Raw genomic sequence first — 16814 nt, 5'->3', positions numbered from 1 at the left:
GTCCAAAATGGTAGCCAGTGAGTTGTTGAGTCAGTGTTGCCAAATACCTTAATCAAGGTCTGTGTCCTTAGGAGAGAGTTTTTCGAAAATCTGATATTTTACTGGGCACATGAAGGCCTTTCAAGTATGTGGTTGATAAGTATACGGCTTACGGTTTTCTCAAAAGTTCATAACCCTTATTAGCTTGATATATATAATATTCCAAAAATGCTATAACAAGTGGGTGCTTCCAAAAATGTTTTTTTTGTTAGCAACAAATTTTTAAAATTAAATTGATATTTAAATCATCAAGAAGTTATTAATTCCCTAATTTCAATTCAATATGTTTGTAGAGCTTTTAGTTTCATTTTGTACTTACTTTCAAGTTTTTTTTTTGTTTCCTAGCAATCAAGTTGAAGATATTGACGGCATAGACTACAATATTATTATCTATGACATATCCTACAGTTTTATTTAATCCTCCTGAAATTTTACTCGGTTCATTGACTTTAAATCCAATTGCCAAAACTGTTGGTATGGTACAATTATTATGCCGGTATGGTAAAATATGTTAACAAATAAAAATAAAGTAAGAAAGACAAAGTGATGAGCAACGAGCTAGGGCATAGGCACATGAAGACAGAGGAACTACTGTAGAACGGAGAACTGGCAACAGCGCACACGAGAAGTAGGGGGGACAAACACACTGCTCAAGCGCTACAACACATTAGTGGCATATCCTGTCCACACACTGTTGATATATACCAAATTGTGGCATGGTGCCGTTATTAAAAACTGGAGTGTTTGATGTTAAAATCAAAATGGAGAGTTCATTAGAAATATCAATGTACACAAGGTTTTGCCACATTCCTTCATCCACTGGTGGCCGCAGTTTGAAAGATGCCACAATTTGGTGTTTGCGAGTATTTGGCAAAGACCCCTAAGTGTGTGTGTGTGTGTGTGTGGGTGTGTGTGTTTGTATTCACCGAATAGTGGCATCCTTCACAGGCACACGGCCGTACTGTGGCACCTTCAAAAATTGTGGCACCTTTTTCAGGGTGCCACAGCTAATTCGATCATTTTTGAGGTTTTCCAGCATTATTACGTCGTTTAAACATCACATGCCACAATTGAGTATTTTTGAACTCGTTGATGTGAGTTTAAGTAGCGCAGGTACACACCGAATTGTGGAACACGAAACCATACAGGTAGCTAGCGCGCCTCGCGCCGTCCGCCGGAACTATAACTTTCCTAATGCTACGTTGCCAATTCTCGCGCCAGCCTACACTCGAAATAGTGGCACCATGCCACAATTCAGTATATATCAACAGTGTGTGGACAGGATGCCACTTAATGAGCTGTAGAGCTTGAGCAGTGTGTAGAACAGTGCAACAAGCAACTAATAAACTAATAATACTATACTGCCACGTACTATAAAACAATTTAAGTACCATAAATAATATACTTTTGCTCCGAGTGGTGAACAATGTTTTACATTACTAATAATTTGTGTAGTTAATAATAATTTAAATTGATTTACCTAACCCGCCATTTTAAACTTTCCTATCCCAAGCGTGATGTATACAACTTCCTTACTTCTCGAGTGATGTAAAGTATCAAAAACTCACTCGGTGATGTAAAGAAACCCATTTAAATAACATTGAGTGCTTAACTTAAAAAATATAACTCTATGGAGCCAACGATGTTCAACGCTAGAAATCAGCTGTGCGCTTGAATGTTATTATTATGCTTTAAAGTATTTTCCTACCTAACCTAGCTTTTGTTAGTAAAAGAACGTTACTGATAGAAGATGAGTGAAATGGATGATGAAAAATATTGTACGTAAACCCATGTTTATTGTCGGGTCAGGTAAAATCTTGTACGTTACACGTTACGCAAGAGCGTGCTGTTTACATCACTTAGGTGAATTATGCAACTCGCTTCCGCTCGTTGCACAACATTCACCTGCGTGAAGTAAAAACGCTCTTACTACACTTGTAATGTAAATAGCTATTACGCAACCATTAAAAAATTGATTTTTGTTTACAAACATAAATTGGTAACGTAGTTATTTTGTATCAATTGAATTTGTACACTGAAACGATAACAATGTTTGAGGTTAGAACGCTATATAAGTTGTCCTAGACTGATTTTATTATCTTACAAACTATTTCGTGCTGATACATCTATTTTTTTTAACATTTTAGTCATGTTGACAAAATATTTTGCAATTACATTTCTGAATCAGTCAGTAAAGGTAGATTTCGATGCATCATTGCTGAAAGTTATGTTTTGCTTCTCACTCTCAGAGTATTCCAAAGACATCTAATGTTTCAATCCATGTTCAAATGTTATATGAGGTAAACATATAACCGAATCAATTAAAGTACTTAAATTAAAATACGTATTATTATCAACACACATAATCTAGTTCAGATTATAATATCATCTCACAATCATATTTGTAAAACCTACTGTGGTGTTTTAACCAGTCCCCACTAACAAAAGCATAAAATGAAAGGTCCTAAAGAGGTTAACATTGAGTCATAACAAAAGTAGTTTAAAAGTTGTAACCATGATACTGTAAATAATTTGATATTGTTAGATATTATACGATCGTTTTACAATTTTGTCAATCTATCTGTTACTTTCATACAAATGTATTTTTATTATTCAATGTTTTGTTTTGTAGAACCTTTAGTATTCTCAACTTTATTAATAACTAGTAGAATACCCGACCTTCGTACGGGGATGGCATATAAGTAGAACATGATCATTGCAGTGATGGGAGAGGAAACGGTCTAAGAAAATATGGTCTTTTAATTTATACGGTATCCTATAGTGTGGCACACATATACCTATAATAAAAGAATGTGTTTAATGTAGGGGTCTGCGGTACAGAAAATTTAAGGTCGGTACGGTACAATATTTTGTACCTCGGTTCTCGGTACAAAATCGGTACGGTACGCGGCTACCCGTATTTTTGCGGTTTTCTTCTCAGAACTGTATCTAAACCATTATTTTTAACTTTAATACATAGACATTACTATGAAAATGGATAGTATCCTACATTCATGGTTTTCTAACAACAATTACTGTACCACATATTATTAAAACAAAACCTTTTACTACGAGGACTGTTTTAAGAAAAATCACAGTTGAGATAAAGGCTTTACCTATTTTACTCTGAGATACTTTGAATAGCCATGATAAAGTAGTTTAAAAATAGGATAAGAGTTTTTATGAATAAACATGTTTGAAACATTTATTGACAAGATAATTTCACAAAACTGGTAAATTATTTCCAACCAACACAATGTCTAGTTGTTTTTTTTTTAATTTTAAAAACATATAAAAGCATTCAGTAGAAGACAGTGTAGTTTTGCCAGCTGTTCACAGCAGATGACAATGAAAAACTGGAGGTTATGATGAAGTAATGGCCAAAGACCATTTTTTTTATCAGCTTCAAAACTAGTTAAGTTATAAGATGGATACAATTCTTGCAAAGTTTTTTTCTGAAACTAAAATTTGGATTATCACAGAGTAAGATTTGATGTTGGGCAATTAGACTTTATAACTGTGTAAAAGGTGTGTATCCCTGAATTTATAAATTGCATTCTACACTTATTCACTGCCAAACATAATTCAGTAGAACCTTGATGAACCGAGAATTACACTAGCCTACATAACTTCATTACCCCAAGTAAAATACCAAGATAATTTTTATAATTGTATTTGAATTGTATAATCTTAGTTTGTTAAAAATGAATTGTATGTTCAACAATAATTGCAGTTCATTATTGTTAAGCAGTATGGTCCCAAATTATTGTTTTTGATTTTGAAACATCACAGTTCATTTGACAAAATTATAGTTGAAGCAGCTCAATGTCAAGTCACGCTTGTGCAATAGTTTGTTTACAAGCTTTCTCCAGACCACGGGGGAGGGGAGGGTCTGATAAGCCGTCTATTGTTCACCCCCAAGAAGGTCCGACCCTCATTAGTGCCGCTCGGCTGCACTCAGTGGGGAACCCAATACCACAAATCAATCTTTTAAATGAATACAAATATTTGGTAATAATTGTTTTATTAATATTCACCTTGAAATTTCAATAAATTTGGTGTAAAATTTGACAAAAATATGCCATTTGGACCGATTATTAATACAATACCAAATACCAATAAAGTAGTACATTCATTGGTAATTAAATAATAGGTAAAAATTTACCGATTTTGTCAAGTTTTACCCCCTGCTGTGCGCTATGTCACAAAAGCTGATAACGACATGGGTGATTAGTAACCATGGCAACTTGTTGAATGCGTGATGAAGGGAAACCCAAGAAATAGAAGAACAAAGAGAAAGAAGACGTTGTTATCTTTATACCCTTTTTACAATTTCCGTTATTGTTATCTTTATGTAAGATTTTATGATTTTGTTTTATAGGTTTATAAAATAATTCTTTTTAACTACGGGAATATCAATTTATAATTTATCAACGTGCTTCTCTTCTGAAACAGCAATACCGGATGCATAATAAAGGTCAATGGCCTAAAATATCACGATTGTGCAATATTGTATTTTGATGTTGAAATTAAAATCACGACAAAAGTTTGTATATATCCATGGTCCCTATCGTTTAATCATTTAATATGTACACAATCAATGGTAAATAATCGTGGTTAGTTCTAACTTTATTCGTTATTACTCAAAGTTTCTACACAGTAAGACAATCCAAAGTCAAACCGGGCAATGAATACCCAGAAAACAACGTATCTTGTCCTGTGATTGGAATACCACTCGCCGGCCAGTCCTTTAGGTTTAGGGAAGTAGTGCAAGTCTATATATAGCTTCAAGGTCTTACCCACCCCTTCCCCCTCCGGTCATACTTGACTCACTACCCGCGCTCCTTTCGAGGTCATTGCCCAACCCCTCCCACCCTTCTATTGTGTTGCCTTTCTATTGTTTCTATTCCGACTTTTTTTCGGGAAACATTAAATCTATTGTTTACGTAACATCACAGTAGTAGGCTAGATTTTTCTACTTTGAAACAGTACTGTAAAAAAAAACTATTGCAACTATGCTTGTGGTTTCGTCAATAGAAAGATAAAATATCCATAGCAAATATTTCATAAAATAAGATTGTAGATTAGTTACAAGTTTAATATGTAGCCATAAACAGTTTTATGGCAGTAGGCAATGGCCAGCGGCAAATTCAATATTCACGAAAATACTGATTAAGTTAGAGATAACATTTAACAGTCATCATAAAACTATTATTTTTATGATAAAACAGAATTGGGGAAAGTCGTAAAGAATTAAAAGTGATAAAACTCAACAGTTCTTGGAAGTACTTCAATACAACAATTATTGTCGTGATAAAATGTTAATGGATTTGGGACTGCTAATGGGTTTTTTATTGCATCATCACGCTAGTAATAAATTATGAAGATCGTAAACAAACATCTGATAAGACTTTTATGTGCTCGGAACCAACTGCCGGTGACTACGATTGTAAACTGAAAGTAATTTATTATTATAATAGGCTGTACCGAACCGAATTTGTACCGTGTAAAATGCTGTACCGAACCGATGACGGTAATTAAGCTTGTACCGTAGCGTACCGACTTTTTCGGTGCACCGCAGACCCCTAGTTTAATGGTATGCACTGTAAACGAAAACCTATCACAATAGTTCCAAACATGTTAATAGGGCAATTTTCTAACATATTTTAGTGAAATTATAATCAGGCAAACGGGAATTGGCTCAGTCTATCACGATCAGCTGGATTGAAGTAAACAAAAATCTGCAGTAAATGCCTTCTAATGCTATTCTTATGGAGAACATTGTACGTTATATCTAATTTTGTGTTAAGATTTTGGGAATTTAACTATTTTTCCCGCCGTCACGGGATAAAGACCTTTAATTTGAGCCCTCTCACGTCGTTCTACGACTTCCCAGTCGCCCACAATTTTGACGCAAAGAATCGGCTTACGTAATTAATATATAGATTCCCATGAAACTGATAATTTACCCAGCACATTAAGGCCTTTATTCCAAGTATCTCAGTTCGTAAACCATACATACAATGTGACGATAAAATATCAACAAAATAGCATGTAGTTTTATGTAATCCTCACGACATTTCATTTGGTCCATTGACTTTAAATCCAATAATTGTAAAAATTATTGGAGCTTTGAAAAAAACTTCATATAAAATCCTTACACTAATAAAAGATGACGTCATGAGCGCGGGAAATGAGCTACAGCGGCTAGGGCATAGCCACATGAATACAGAACGGAATGAAGGAACTAGAACGGAGAACTGGCAACAGCGCACGCGAGAAGTAGGGGGGGCGCACACACCGCTCAAGCACTACAACGCATTAGTGGCATCCTGTCCACACACTGTTGATATATACCGATTTGTGGCATGGTGCCACAATTTAAAAACTGGAATGTTAGATGTTAAAATGGAGTGTTCATTAAAAATATCGATGCAGACATGTTTCTACCACCTTCCTTCATCCACTGGTGGCCGCAGGTTGAAAGATGCCACAATTAGGTGTTTGCGAGTATTCGGTAAAACCCCGTATGTGTGTGTGTGTGTGTGTGTGTTTGTGTGAGTGTCTGTCTTCTAAAGGATGCCAGAACCACTGAACCGATTTAAATAGAATTCCGTATGGAAGTTGATTATATACGTGGTTAACATTTAGGCCTAATCCTGTTTTCTAATTTACATTGGGCTATGCTTTCAAAGTTTCATGTTTTCATTTTGGAAGAATGTAAATTGTGAAATATTATTTGAAGTCAGCTGTAAATACTTCAATTTGACAGTTCAAAAAGCAGAAACTAATTAAAATTTTCAAATATTAAATTTTAGATTTTGGCCTAGGTTATGTCCTATTGTTGTTGTTATGTTGATGTATTATTTACATTGATGAAATTTGTGCCCTGATCAACAAATAATGGGGGTAAATTTGTTTAACAAAAGGAAATAAAATGTTTCATTATTTTAATTTTGCTTACTGTGATATAGTTTACATAATTCAACACATAACCTCAAACAGATGTACCTGTTGATGTTTAATGTACTCTGATTGTTTTAGCTCCAAGTAAAAATTCCTTACAAAAGTTTAATGGTTACGGTAAACATATTAATTTTATGTGAAATAGTTTTTCAAGTAAATAAACGTGTAATTGAGTGTTTCATCTGAAAATCAAATCGTGTTGGTAAATTATTTTTGTAAATGCATCAGCGCCTCATATTATTTGTACTAAGTAGCCTTATAAGTTAACCTAGCTTAAAAGAAAGATATTTATTCAAACTACGAGGTCCAATTGAATATTGTTTCTGAATCCAAAGGGGGGTGTGTAGCTTTTTTAAACACAGATTTAAAGATAGTAAAAGTTCTCTTCAGGATCCTTTTTGTTGCAAAGCACAGGTACAGTGATAAATAATCTTTTCCCAATCATACAATACCTGAGCAAGTTTTCATTGGAAAGGCTGGTCTTTTCTTCTGTTTGAGCATAAGCAATAGGCACTTTATTATCAGTGTCTCCCTCCTGTAACACATACCAATGAAAAAGAACAAAATTCATTTGTAAAAAAAGGCTTGGAAAGGTAGTTAATCTATGTTCATACAAAAGAGATAAGTTATTGACTATTATCTCACTGACATAAGGGAACAATTTCAGGGTTGGTACTAAATGTGGGAAACAAAATTCCCTGACTTTTCCAGGTTTTCCAGACTGATATTATACTTTTTCCAGGTATACCGCAAGTCGATTAAAACCAATCAAAATCAAGAAATATTAGAAAAATTTAAATATTTAACTTGCTTAATCAATCCCAAATATAAAACTTGTTTCAAACTATGTACATATCGATTCCTCCCCCGTATCGATAAATAACTATCAATATAAAAATGTGCATGAGTGCTTATGTTGTTCTTTTTGCCATTAGTCATCACCCTGGTAAAAACATGTTGTTGTGAATAACTGAACCTTTTTAGAAAATAAGGCTTTAATAAACTTAAATTGTTACATAGTTGTCAAGGTAAACAAATCTCTAATACAAACAACAAGTAAATAAATACTTCAGCTGATTACTAAAAACAGTAATTCATAACATTCTCCCCCTCAAAATTTAAACAATGTAATCAGCGAGGTAACTTGGTGGTTTTCTTGATCTTTTCGGCCTTTCTAGAGGTTGGTTTTCTTCAGAGTCTTGTTCAGGAATGAAGTTCGGTTGATAATCATCATTTGGTTGATACTCATGGTCTTGGATATCAAATGGAGTGACATTCTGTTCTGGATTGACATTTGGATCTGGATTAATGCTCGGCTCTGGAATGACATGTGGTTGTGATTAATCTGTCACCAGTTGAGGATTTTCTTTTAGCGTTGGAAGGACTTGGTCTTCTAGTAGACTTACATCCCCCTTTGGAGAAAGGTGCTTGAGGGATACAGTTGAGGATGAATGAAAAACCTTTCATGTGGCGTACTGTTAGTCGAAGTGCACAAAAGAGATCTTATGGAGTGCAATGCATCATTGAGTACAACTTCCCATTGTTCTACCTTTAGTGACCTGGACTTCAGAGCTAATAAGATTGCTTTCCACAATGTTCCATTGAACTTTTCAACTTGGCCATTCCCTGCCGGATTATATGGAGTCGTTTGACTAGTGGCTATCCCTCTTTCATGAAGGTAGTCTCTGAGTTCTTTTGAAAGAAAAGATGTCCCTCTGTCTGAATGAATGTAGTTTGGCATTCCAAATATTGAAAATAGATTTTCTAAACAGCGAACTACTGTGCTTGAGGACATATCACTGCAGGGATATGCAAAAGGGAAGCGTGAATATTCATCGATTATAGTCAATAGATATCGATTACGTGTGCAAGATGGCAAAGGACCCTTAAAATCTACATTTAGTCGCTCAAAAGGTTTTGTGGCCTTGATAAGGTGAGCATTTGTAGTTTTGTAGAAACGAGGTTTAATCTCTGCACACATTGGGCATTTGTTTGTCATTGTTTTAACATCCTCAACTGAGTAAGGGAGGTTTTTACTTTTTACCCAGTGGTACATCCTAGTGATACCAGAGTGGCAGAGTGACTGGTGAAGTGCAAAAAGCTTGTCATCACAATTTATGTTTGTGACAGCTCCACAAACGCGTGAAAATGCATCTGCGGTGACGTTTTCTTTGCCTGGTCTGTACTGTATGTCAAAAGAATAAGGTGACAACTCAAGACGCCATCTAGTGATTTTCTCATTCTTTATTTTACTAGTATGCCGACTGTTGAACACAAACGACAAAGCCTGTTGATCGGTGATTAATAGAAAATGTCGCCCAATGAGGAAATGTCTCCACTTCTTTAGAGATTCGACTATGGCTAGGGCTTCCTTCTCAATAGAGGAATGACGTTATTCACAATCGGTCAATGTTTTTGAAAAGAAAGCGACAGGTCTACCCTTTTGACTTAAGGTGGCAGCGATAGCAAAGTCAGATGCATCTGTTTCCCCAACTAATGGAGAAAGATCATCAATCACGGTAAGTATTGATTTTCCTATGTCTTGTTTAATTTCCTGAAAAGCCAAAGCTGGCAAAGATGAGGGTAATATAGGAAAAGATTTGCAATCAATCAGAGGCCGAATCTTGTTTGAGAACTTGGGAACCCACTTTGAGTAGTGAGAAAATATTCCTAATGCACGTTTTAATTGAGATGCATTAACTGGCAATGGCAAATCTAACAAGGGTTTCAGACGCTCTGGATCTGCTTGCTTAGACTGGTAGCGAATTTGATATCCTAGGATTGATATTATGTCTTGAGAAAATTTGCTCTTCTCATTGTTTAGAGTAATATTATATTTCTTAGCAACCTTTAAGAATTTATTCAGCCTTTCATCATGTTCTGACTGAGTTTTTCCGGCTACGGTTATGTCATCAATGAAAGCCCACACCCCTTCTAGTTCTTCAGTGGAAATAATCTTATCAATCGTGCGCTGAAAAGCAGACACACCATTTGGCAAACCAAATGGAACCCTACAGAACTGATAAAGTTTTCCTGCTGCCTCAAATGCTGTGAAGCATTTTTCATGTTCCGATATTGGTATTTGATGGTAAGCCTCCTTTAAATCTATAGTACTGCTATTTTACTAGCTATGTTTTCAATATTAGGCAAGGGGTAGGCATCTAATAGGGTAAACTTATTTATAGTTTGACTATAATCTATTACTAATCGCTTTTTATGAGATGAGCTTTTGGTAACAAGCACGCCAGGGAGATGAACTTTCTTCAATTATACCACTTTGAAGGAGTTTTTGCACTTCAGAGTTGATGAACTTTTCATCATCATTAGAATACCTACGAGACTTAGTTGCAATGGGCTTGCAGTCAGGTGATAGATTATGAAAAAGGCATGGTGGTTCCACAGAAGCACAGGCAACATTACAAATGGACAGAGGTAACTTATCCCCTCCAAAATCTAGGTTCACTGAAGAATGCAGTTTCATTATATCATGACCAACCAATATGTCAGTGCACAGATTGTCAATAACAAACAGTTGTACTCTCTCATAGTTATGGTCAGAGAACTCTAAGTTCACATTAACATAACCTTTGATGGGTGACTTTAGGTTTGTGGAAGCCATAGATACCTGTTTCCGTTCTGGAATTACATGAAAACCATTTTCAATTACCACAGCTCGGTTTATAAAACTATCCGTACTTCCAGTATCAACCAAAACTTCAACAGGTATTTTATTTGCATAACCCCGCACAACTGCTTTTGACAGTCCATTGGAGGCAGCTGCCAAAGAAGAGGCATTAAATGTCTTACCTTGAGTTTTCATCAACCTGCATACCTTCACAAAATGTCCCCTTTTCTTACAACCAGAGCAAGTAGCATCTTTGGCAGGACAGTCGTTTCGAGTAAAATGACGCCGGCCACCGCAGTAGAAACACTTCTGTTTAAAGTTTTTTGCTACAGAAGCTGAAGTAGGAGACTCTTCAGGATCTATATTTTCATCCAGTTGATCTGGTAGTGTTGATGAAGTGTTGCAATATGTGACTTCAATTTGGTTTGAAGATCCATATGCTTCACAGCTCTTCTGTGCAGACTCAAGTGAACGTGAAATGTCCTCAGCTTCTTTTAATGTCAAGGACGGGTTTTCTAGTAGTCTTAGTCTTAGTGGGGGTTCATAATTCCACTTATAAAGGCATCTCCAACGGCTTCATCTCGATAAGTATTTCCATCTATGGGACGAAAATTGCAATCCTTACTTAGAAGTTTAAGTTCTTGTAGATACTTGTCTATGTTTTCTTCTTTCTTCTGCTTGCGGTTTGCTAGCATGTGTCGAGCATAAATTTCATTCTTCTTAGGATTATAAATAGTTTTCAAAATTTCAACTGCTGACTTAAACGTGGAACATTCAGAAATATACTCGTAGACATTGTAAGAAAGAAAATTAATCAACACGTTAAGTTTCCTCTCTTCAGTAACTGCTGAGTCAGATATGAAATTTTCAAGTGTCCTGAACCAGTGTTTGAATGCTCTACTTGCAGAAGAATTTTCAGGATTAAGCTATGGTTCCACAGGATGCGGAATCTCCGCCATGCGGTGCGTAATTTTTCGCAGCGGAAAATTACGCAGCGGAAAATCAGAGGGGTGGTTCTACAGACTGCGAAAATAACGTTGCGGAGATTCAGTTCTGTCCAAACTAGCGACGAGTATGAATAGAAAGAGGAAAGCCCTTTTGGCTTTGATGCTATATGATGACATTGATGATGATGTTGTCGATCTTTTATCCTTGTTAGTGTCAAGTCGCAGTGACCGAAGTGACATATTTAAGAATCGGGACAGTGAAGGGGCGTATAACATTCTGGTTCGTAATAATTTAGTTTACAACGAAACTAAGTACTTCCGTGTGTCAAAAGACCAATTTTTCTTTTTGGTTGATCTCATCAAAGATGACTTACCCACCAACGCTACTAATCGAGACAAACAACCATTGAATGCCGAGATGAAACTAGCGGTTACACTAGGGTTTGTACCAATACTTAATATTTTTGCTATTTATTTAACGAAACTTAAGGGGTTCCAATCACGATCAGATCCCGTTCAACACTTGATACCCAAACGTCTCAGGATACTTGTTCGTCAGGTCTACCATTTTCGACAGTTTATGTTAAGTTAAATGTATTATAATGATTTATTTAAGCAGTTAGTTTGTTGAAAGTCGGTGTTGCGATTATAGGTATTACTTTATAATTGGCTCAAATGTTGTGTATAGGTAAACGTGACCTAAAAAAAACATTACTTTTATCATTGAATGTATTCTGGTGTGATTGTGTGCATACGTCTTCGCTAATTTCTCAGAAATCCACTGACATGCGATTTCCACATCATGTTGAGACACCAACTCGACAAGTTCTTCCTCTTTGGTCGAAGAAAAACGTTCATCCATAACTCTTTTTACAGCACAAGACATAATGAAACTGACGGTCACAATATTTGATGGCTCTTCTCCGCTGGCGGAATCCGCATTGCTACTGCTCTCAGACCAGTATGATTTCTCCGCCATGCGGAACGGAAATTTCGGGATGCGGAATGGCAAGTCAGTGGAACCGCACACATGGGAACTCCATTAAACCAGTGTCGTTTTAATTCCGCAGCGGAAAAAATCGCACCGCACGGCGGAGATTCCGCATCCTGTGGAACCAGGCCTTTAATATCAAACCTTTCTGGTTTTAAAAGTTTTTCCATTTTGATTTTGATTATTTAATTATCTTAATAAATTTAAGTTTATTAAATTTGTTGTGAATAACTGAACCTTTTTAGAAAATAAGGCTTTAATAAACTTAATTTGTTACATAGTTGTCAAGGTAAACAAATCTTTAATACAAACAACAAGTAAATTAATACTTCAGCTGATTACTAAAAACAGTAATTCATAACACATGTTTAGGTGCAGAATGTACCTTATCTGTAAAATAGTAGTCTTGTAACGACCCAAAATCCGTCAAGGGGTAAAAACCTGATTTTTATAAGTTTCATTTTATGATATAACAATTTTCTATGTTCGGGGTAAGCCGCGCCCGCGTTGTCAGCGGCATCGTAGGGGCAGGGGTCCGACGTCATCGTAGAGGGGAGGACGCTAGTTACCTACCCCGCCGCCAGGGGCAATGGCGAAGAAGGACCAGAAGAGCAGACCTCATGGTCAGTTGTCCATCCGCTACCGAACCGTCAGTACCTCTCAATCCGAAATGTTGTCATAGTCTTTCAGGAGAAATTCAAGAATTTTTTCATAATTCCCTAACTTTTCCAGACCAACCAAATTCCCTGACTTTTCCAGGTTTTCCCTGACCGTACCAACCCTGAATTTTTATTCTGATCAGATGTTTTGTGAGAAAAGCTAACCTGAAAGAGCACATTGAGGGCCTTGCACTTGACTTCGTAGCTTGAGCTTGTTTCAGACGAGTCCACCGAGGTGAAGAAGACCAGATGTTCAAAGTCAGCAAAAAGAATGTCTTTGCGAACATTTCGCTTCCACCAGGGCGGACGGTCCATATCATACAGGGGTCGCAAGTCCGGGATAGGAAACCTACATCATCAAAAGAGAGGACATTTTTTTGTCAAAAATATAATTATTGTAGCAACGTATCAACTTTGAAAAATAAACAAAGCAAATTCTCTTGATTTCATAAACAAAAGTCTTATTATCAATTTAATCAATCTTCAAGTGGCAGTTTCAGTGACACTAGGGGTCCTAAAAACATTAGGACCTGGTAAACACTCCTCATGTTTTTTATTTTGTATTACGCTTTTTTACTACTAGAATACTCATACTATATTAGAGTAAAAATCCAAATGATTAAACATAAATAACAATTTATTAAAAGCATAAAGTTACCTAAAAGTGATACATGTCAAATCTTCTTTAGTGCCTTAAGAGGGTTGCAAGGACAGTTGACGCAACCTACATGACATTACGCATGATGTATCCAGTAATTTAATAGCATACTGCTTGTTCAATGTGGAATTGAGTATAGGCACAGAAAACATACTACTATTACCCAGAATTCTAACCACGTGTTAAACACACGTTTAGCATTCTGGGTTTAATAGTAGTATGTTTTCTTTGGTATAGGTTAAGCTTGATGTTATCTATATTTTATAGGCACGCATGTTTCATTAAAACCTTTTTTCTCAGCTCTTGTACATCACAGGGAAAATCTACGCATATTGTTAGAAAAATATTTTCCTGTAGATGTGCAGAATCCCTTTATAAATTAAAATAGGCTCAAAAATAAACACAAAAAATGAATTTAAAATTTAAAAACAAATTAACATGGACCTTGTTGGTTGCTATGCTGGTGACGAAATTGCAACGAAATATAAACAGAAAATCAAACAGGGTGTCTACTACATTCTGGATAAAAAATTCATGGACAATTCCCGTACATTTAAGGACACTTTGCCGTAACCTTTGTCGGTGTCATTAGGCCTACCGAATAATTTTCCTGATTTGTCAAACTGTATTAATCTTGTTATTCACTGTAGTTGTACCAGAGAGAAAAGTAAATAATAATAGATAAGAGTTAAAAATTTCAAAATAGAAATTTATTGAAAGTAAACAAACATAGGCCTACCTATACTTTAGGTAAAGCTTTTATAGTGTAACAGAGAAACGCAATCATTGTCTCCTGCGATAGCGACAAATATCTCCATCGGTCACGTAAACTTCATAACATACCTTATCCGATCCAGGCCGATTAATTTGGCATGATTCGCCCTGGCACAATGTTAGGTTCTAGACTACTTTTGAAAAAAAAATCTTTAATGCATATTGTTACTCAATTCTTAGTACAAAATCAAGGTATGGTAAGCGGCTATTAATAAGCAATAAGCACAGAGTAAGATTATTGTATTTTCATTTGCAAAGTTAATATCGACACATAGCAATCATTAGTTGTTTATCTTAGGCTCAATTACATTTTCTTAATATATTTTACAGCTCTTTCAAGAATCAAAATACCCAGGCCTAGACCTAATTAGGAGGGCCTATATAAACTGAGTAACAAACAATGAGGTTATAATAGCAGCAAAGTCACTATCATCATTCTAGTTCATAAGATTTAGATTGCTTAAAGCATACAACTCAATAAATAAATATATGGGAAACAAAAAACATTGAAACCTGAATAGCCAACAATATAAGACAAAGATACAGAAAATGCAATGACATAATTTGAAACCAAGCAGGCCTACATAGTGATAAAACATTAATGCAAACAACAATGCTTGTGGTTTTGTCAATTGAAAGATAAAATGTCCATAAAAAAGGGGTTAACTTACAAAATAAGACTGTAGATTATTTACATGTTTAATATGAAACCATAAACAGTTTTATGGCACTAGGCACTGGCCGCGGCAAATTGAATCTTCAAGCCAAAAGTACAAGTAAGAAGTGAAATTTAACAGCCATTATAAAGCTATTATTTTCACGATAAAATAGGTTTGGGATCTAATAATAATTACCCTAGTAATAAAAAAAGAAGTTGTAAAGGAATAAAAGTGATACAACTTTTATGAGCTAGCTGCTGAGTCAACAGTTCTTGGAAGTACTTGACTTGACACATGATTGTCGTGATAAAATATTAATGGGTTTGAGATTGTTAATGGGATTTTTATTGCATAATTACTCTAGTAATAAATTATGAAAATGTAAACAAACATCTGATAAACCTTTTATGTGCTCCTAACCAACTAGCGATCAATAAAATTATGGCCCATTAAAAATTTAAGGACATAGTCTGGCATTTAAGGACCATTCCCGTACATTTCATGGCCAGTAAAAATTTAAGTACAATTCCCGGTTTTCCCGGATTTCCCGGTTGGTAGACACCCTGATCAAAACAAATTAAAGAAATTCCAATCATATGTTTTATTTACAGTGTGGAGTGAAAATAGAGAAGTCTGTACTTTACATATTTTTGGTAGAGTTTTCGACCACTGGACTACCTCTAGTCTATATATTAATAGGCAAGAAAACTTTAGGCAAGTTTCTTTAAAACCTTTTTATTTTTCTCAGCTCGTGTGTAGGTAAAATTTACACATACTGTTAGAAAGATATTTTCTAGATGCGCAGAATCCCTTTATAAATTAAAATAGGCTCAAAAATAAGAAAAAAAACAATGAATTTAAAATTTAAAAAAACCCCAAGATTGTTCTTATGGGTTGCCATGCTGGTGACGAAATAACAACAACATGTAAAGGCACATACCTCAGTTTAATGCTGATTAAAGGGCAGCTGATTTTAAAGTCAGATTTACAGTCAGGCTGTGTGTATTGGTCCATAGGCTGACAAATTCCTGTCAAATCTAAATTTCCCTGAAAAAATAACAAACATTTAATACATAAGACATTTAAGCTATTAACAAATTAAAATTATCACTGACTTTGAGCTTCAAAAATTTGAACTTCTAATATTGACTAACCTTGGAGTAAAAGAAAAACAGCCGTTTTAATGTCTGGAGTATGTTAGACAGACTGTTTTGGTGCGTGTCTATAGTAGCAGTTTTAGTCTCTATGAAGTAAAAGTCAGCTGTTGTAAATTTCTATTGTAAGCAATCACATGGATCAAAATTATTAATCAAATGATTTATTAGGTTAGGTTTTAGCTTATTGTTGCATTCTTGTCAATAGTTCAACGTATCATTGTTATAATGCACATACAGTAACACAATCGAAATAAACCAAATTATTGAATCACTTCACTTACTAAAAAGCTGCTTATTGACATTAGCAGGATGGGAAACAAGCTGCTTATTGACATTAGC

At 35.4% G+C, this 16814-nt stretch overlaps 1 protein-coding gene across 1 annotated transcript in view; it reads right to left on the bottom strand.

Moving 5' to 3' along the window:
- LOC128983975 (autophagy-related protein 2 homolog A) overlaps positions 1-16814 on the bottom strand; it is a 250121-nt gene that overhangs the window by 116580 nt on the left and 116727 nt on the right. The window contains exons 15-17 of the mRNA XM_054403259.1: positions 16259-16365; positions 13393-13576; positions 7458-7540 (exon numbers count right to left, since the gene is read on the bottom strand). Of these exons, the coding sequence (XP_054259234.1) occupies positions 7458-7540; positions 13393-13576; positions 16259-16365 (374 nt within the window). The remainder of the gene's footprint in view (positions 1-7457; positions 7541-13392; positions 13577-16258; positions 16366-16814) is intronic.

This window comes from Macrosteles quadrilineatus, unplaced genomic scaffold, assembly GCF_028750875.1.
Source record: "Macrosteles quadrilineatus isolate MER2022 unplaced genomic scaffold, UCM_ALF_1.0 Scaffold_1__1_contigs__length_201487025, whole genome shotgun sequence".
NCBI classification, from domain to species: domain Eukaryota; kingdom Metazoa; phylum Arthropoda; class Insecta; order Hemiptera; family Cicadellidae; genus Macrosteles; species Macrosteles quadrilineatus.
Note: the sequence above shows the minus strand (reverse complement) of the source record. Positions and strands in the feature narration are given on the sequence as shown.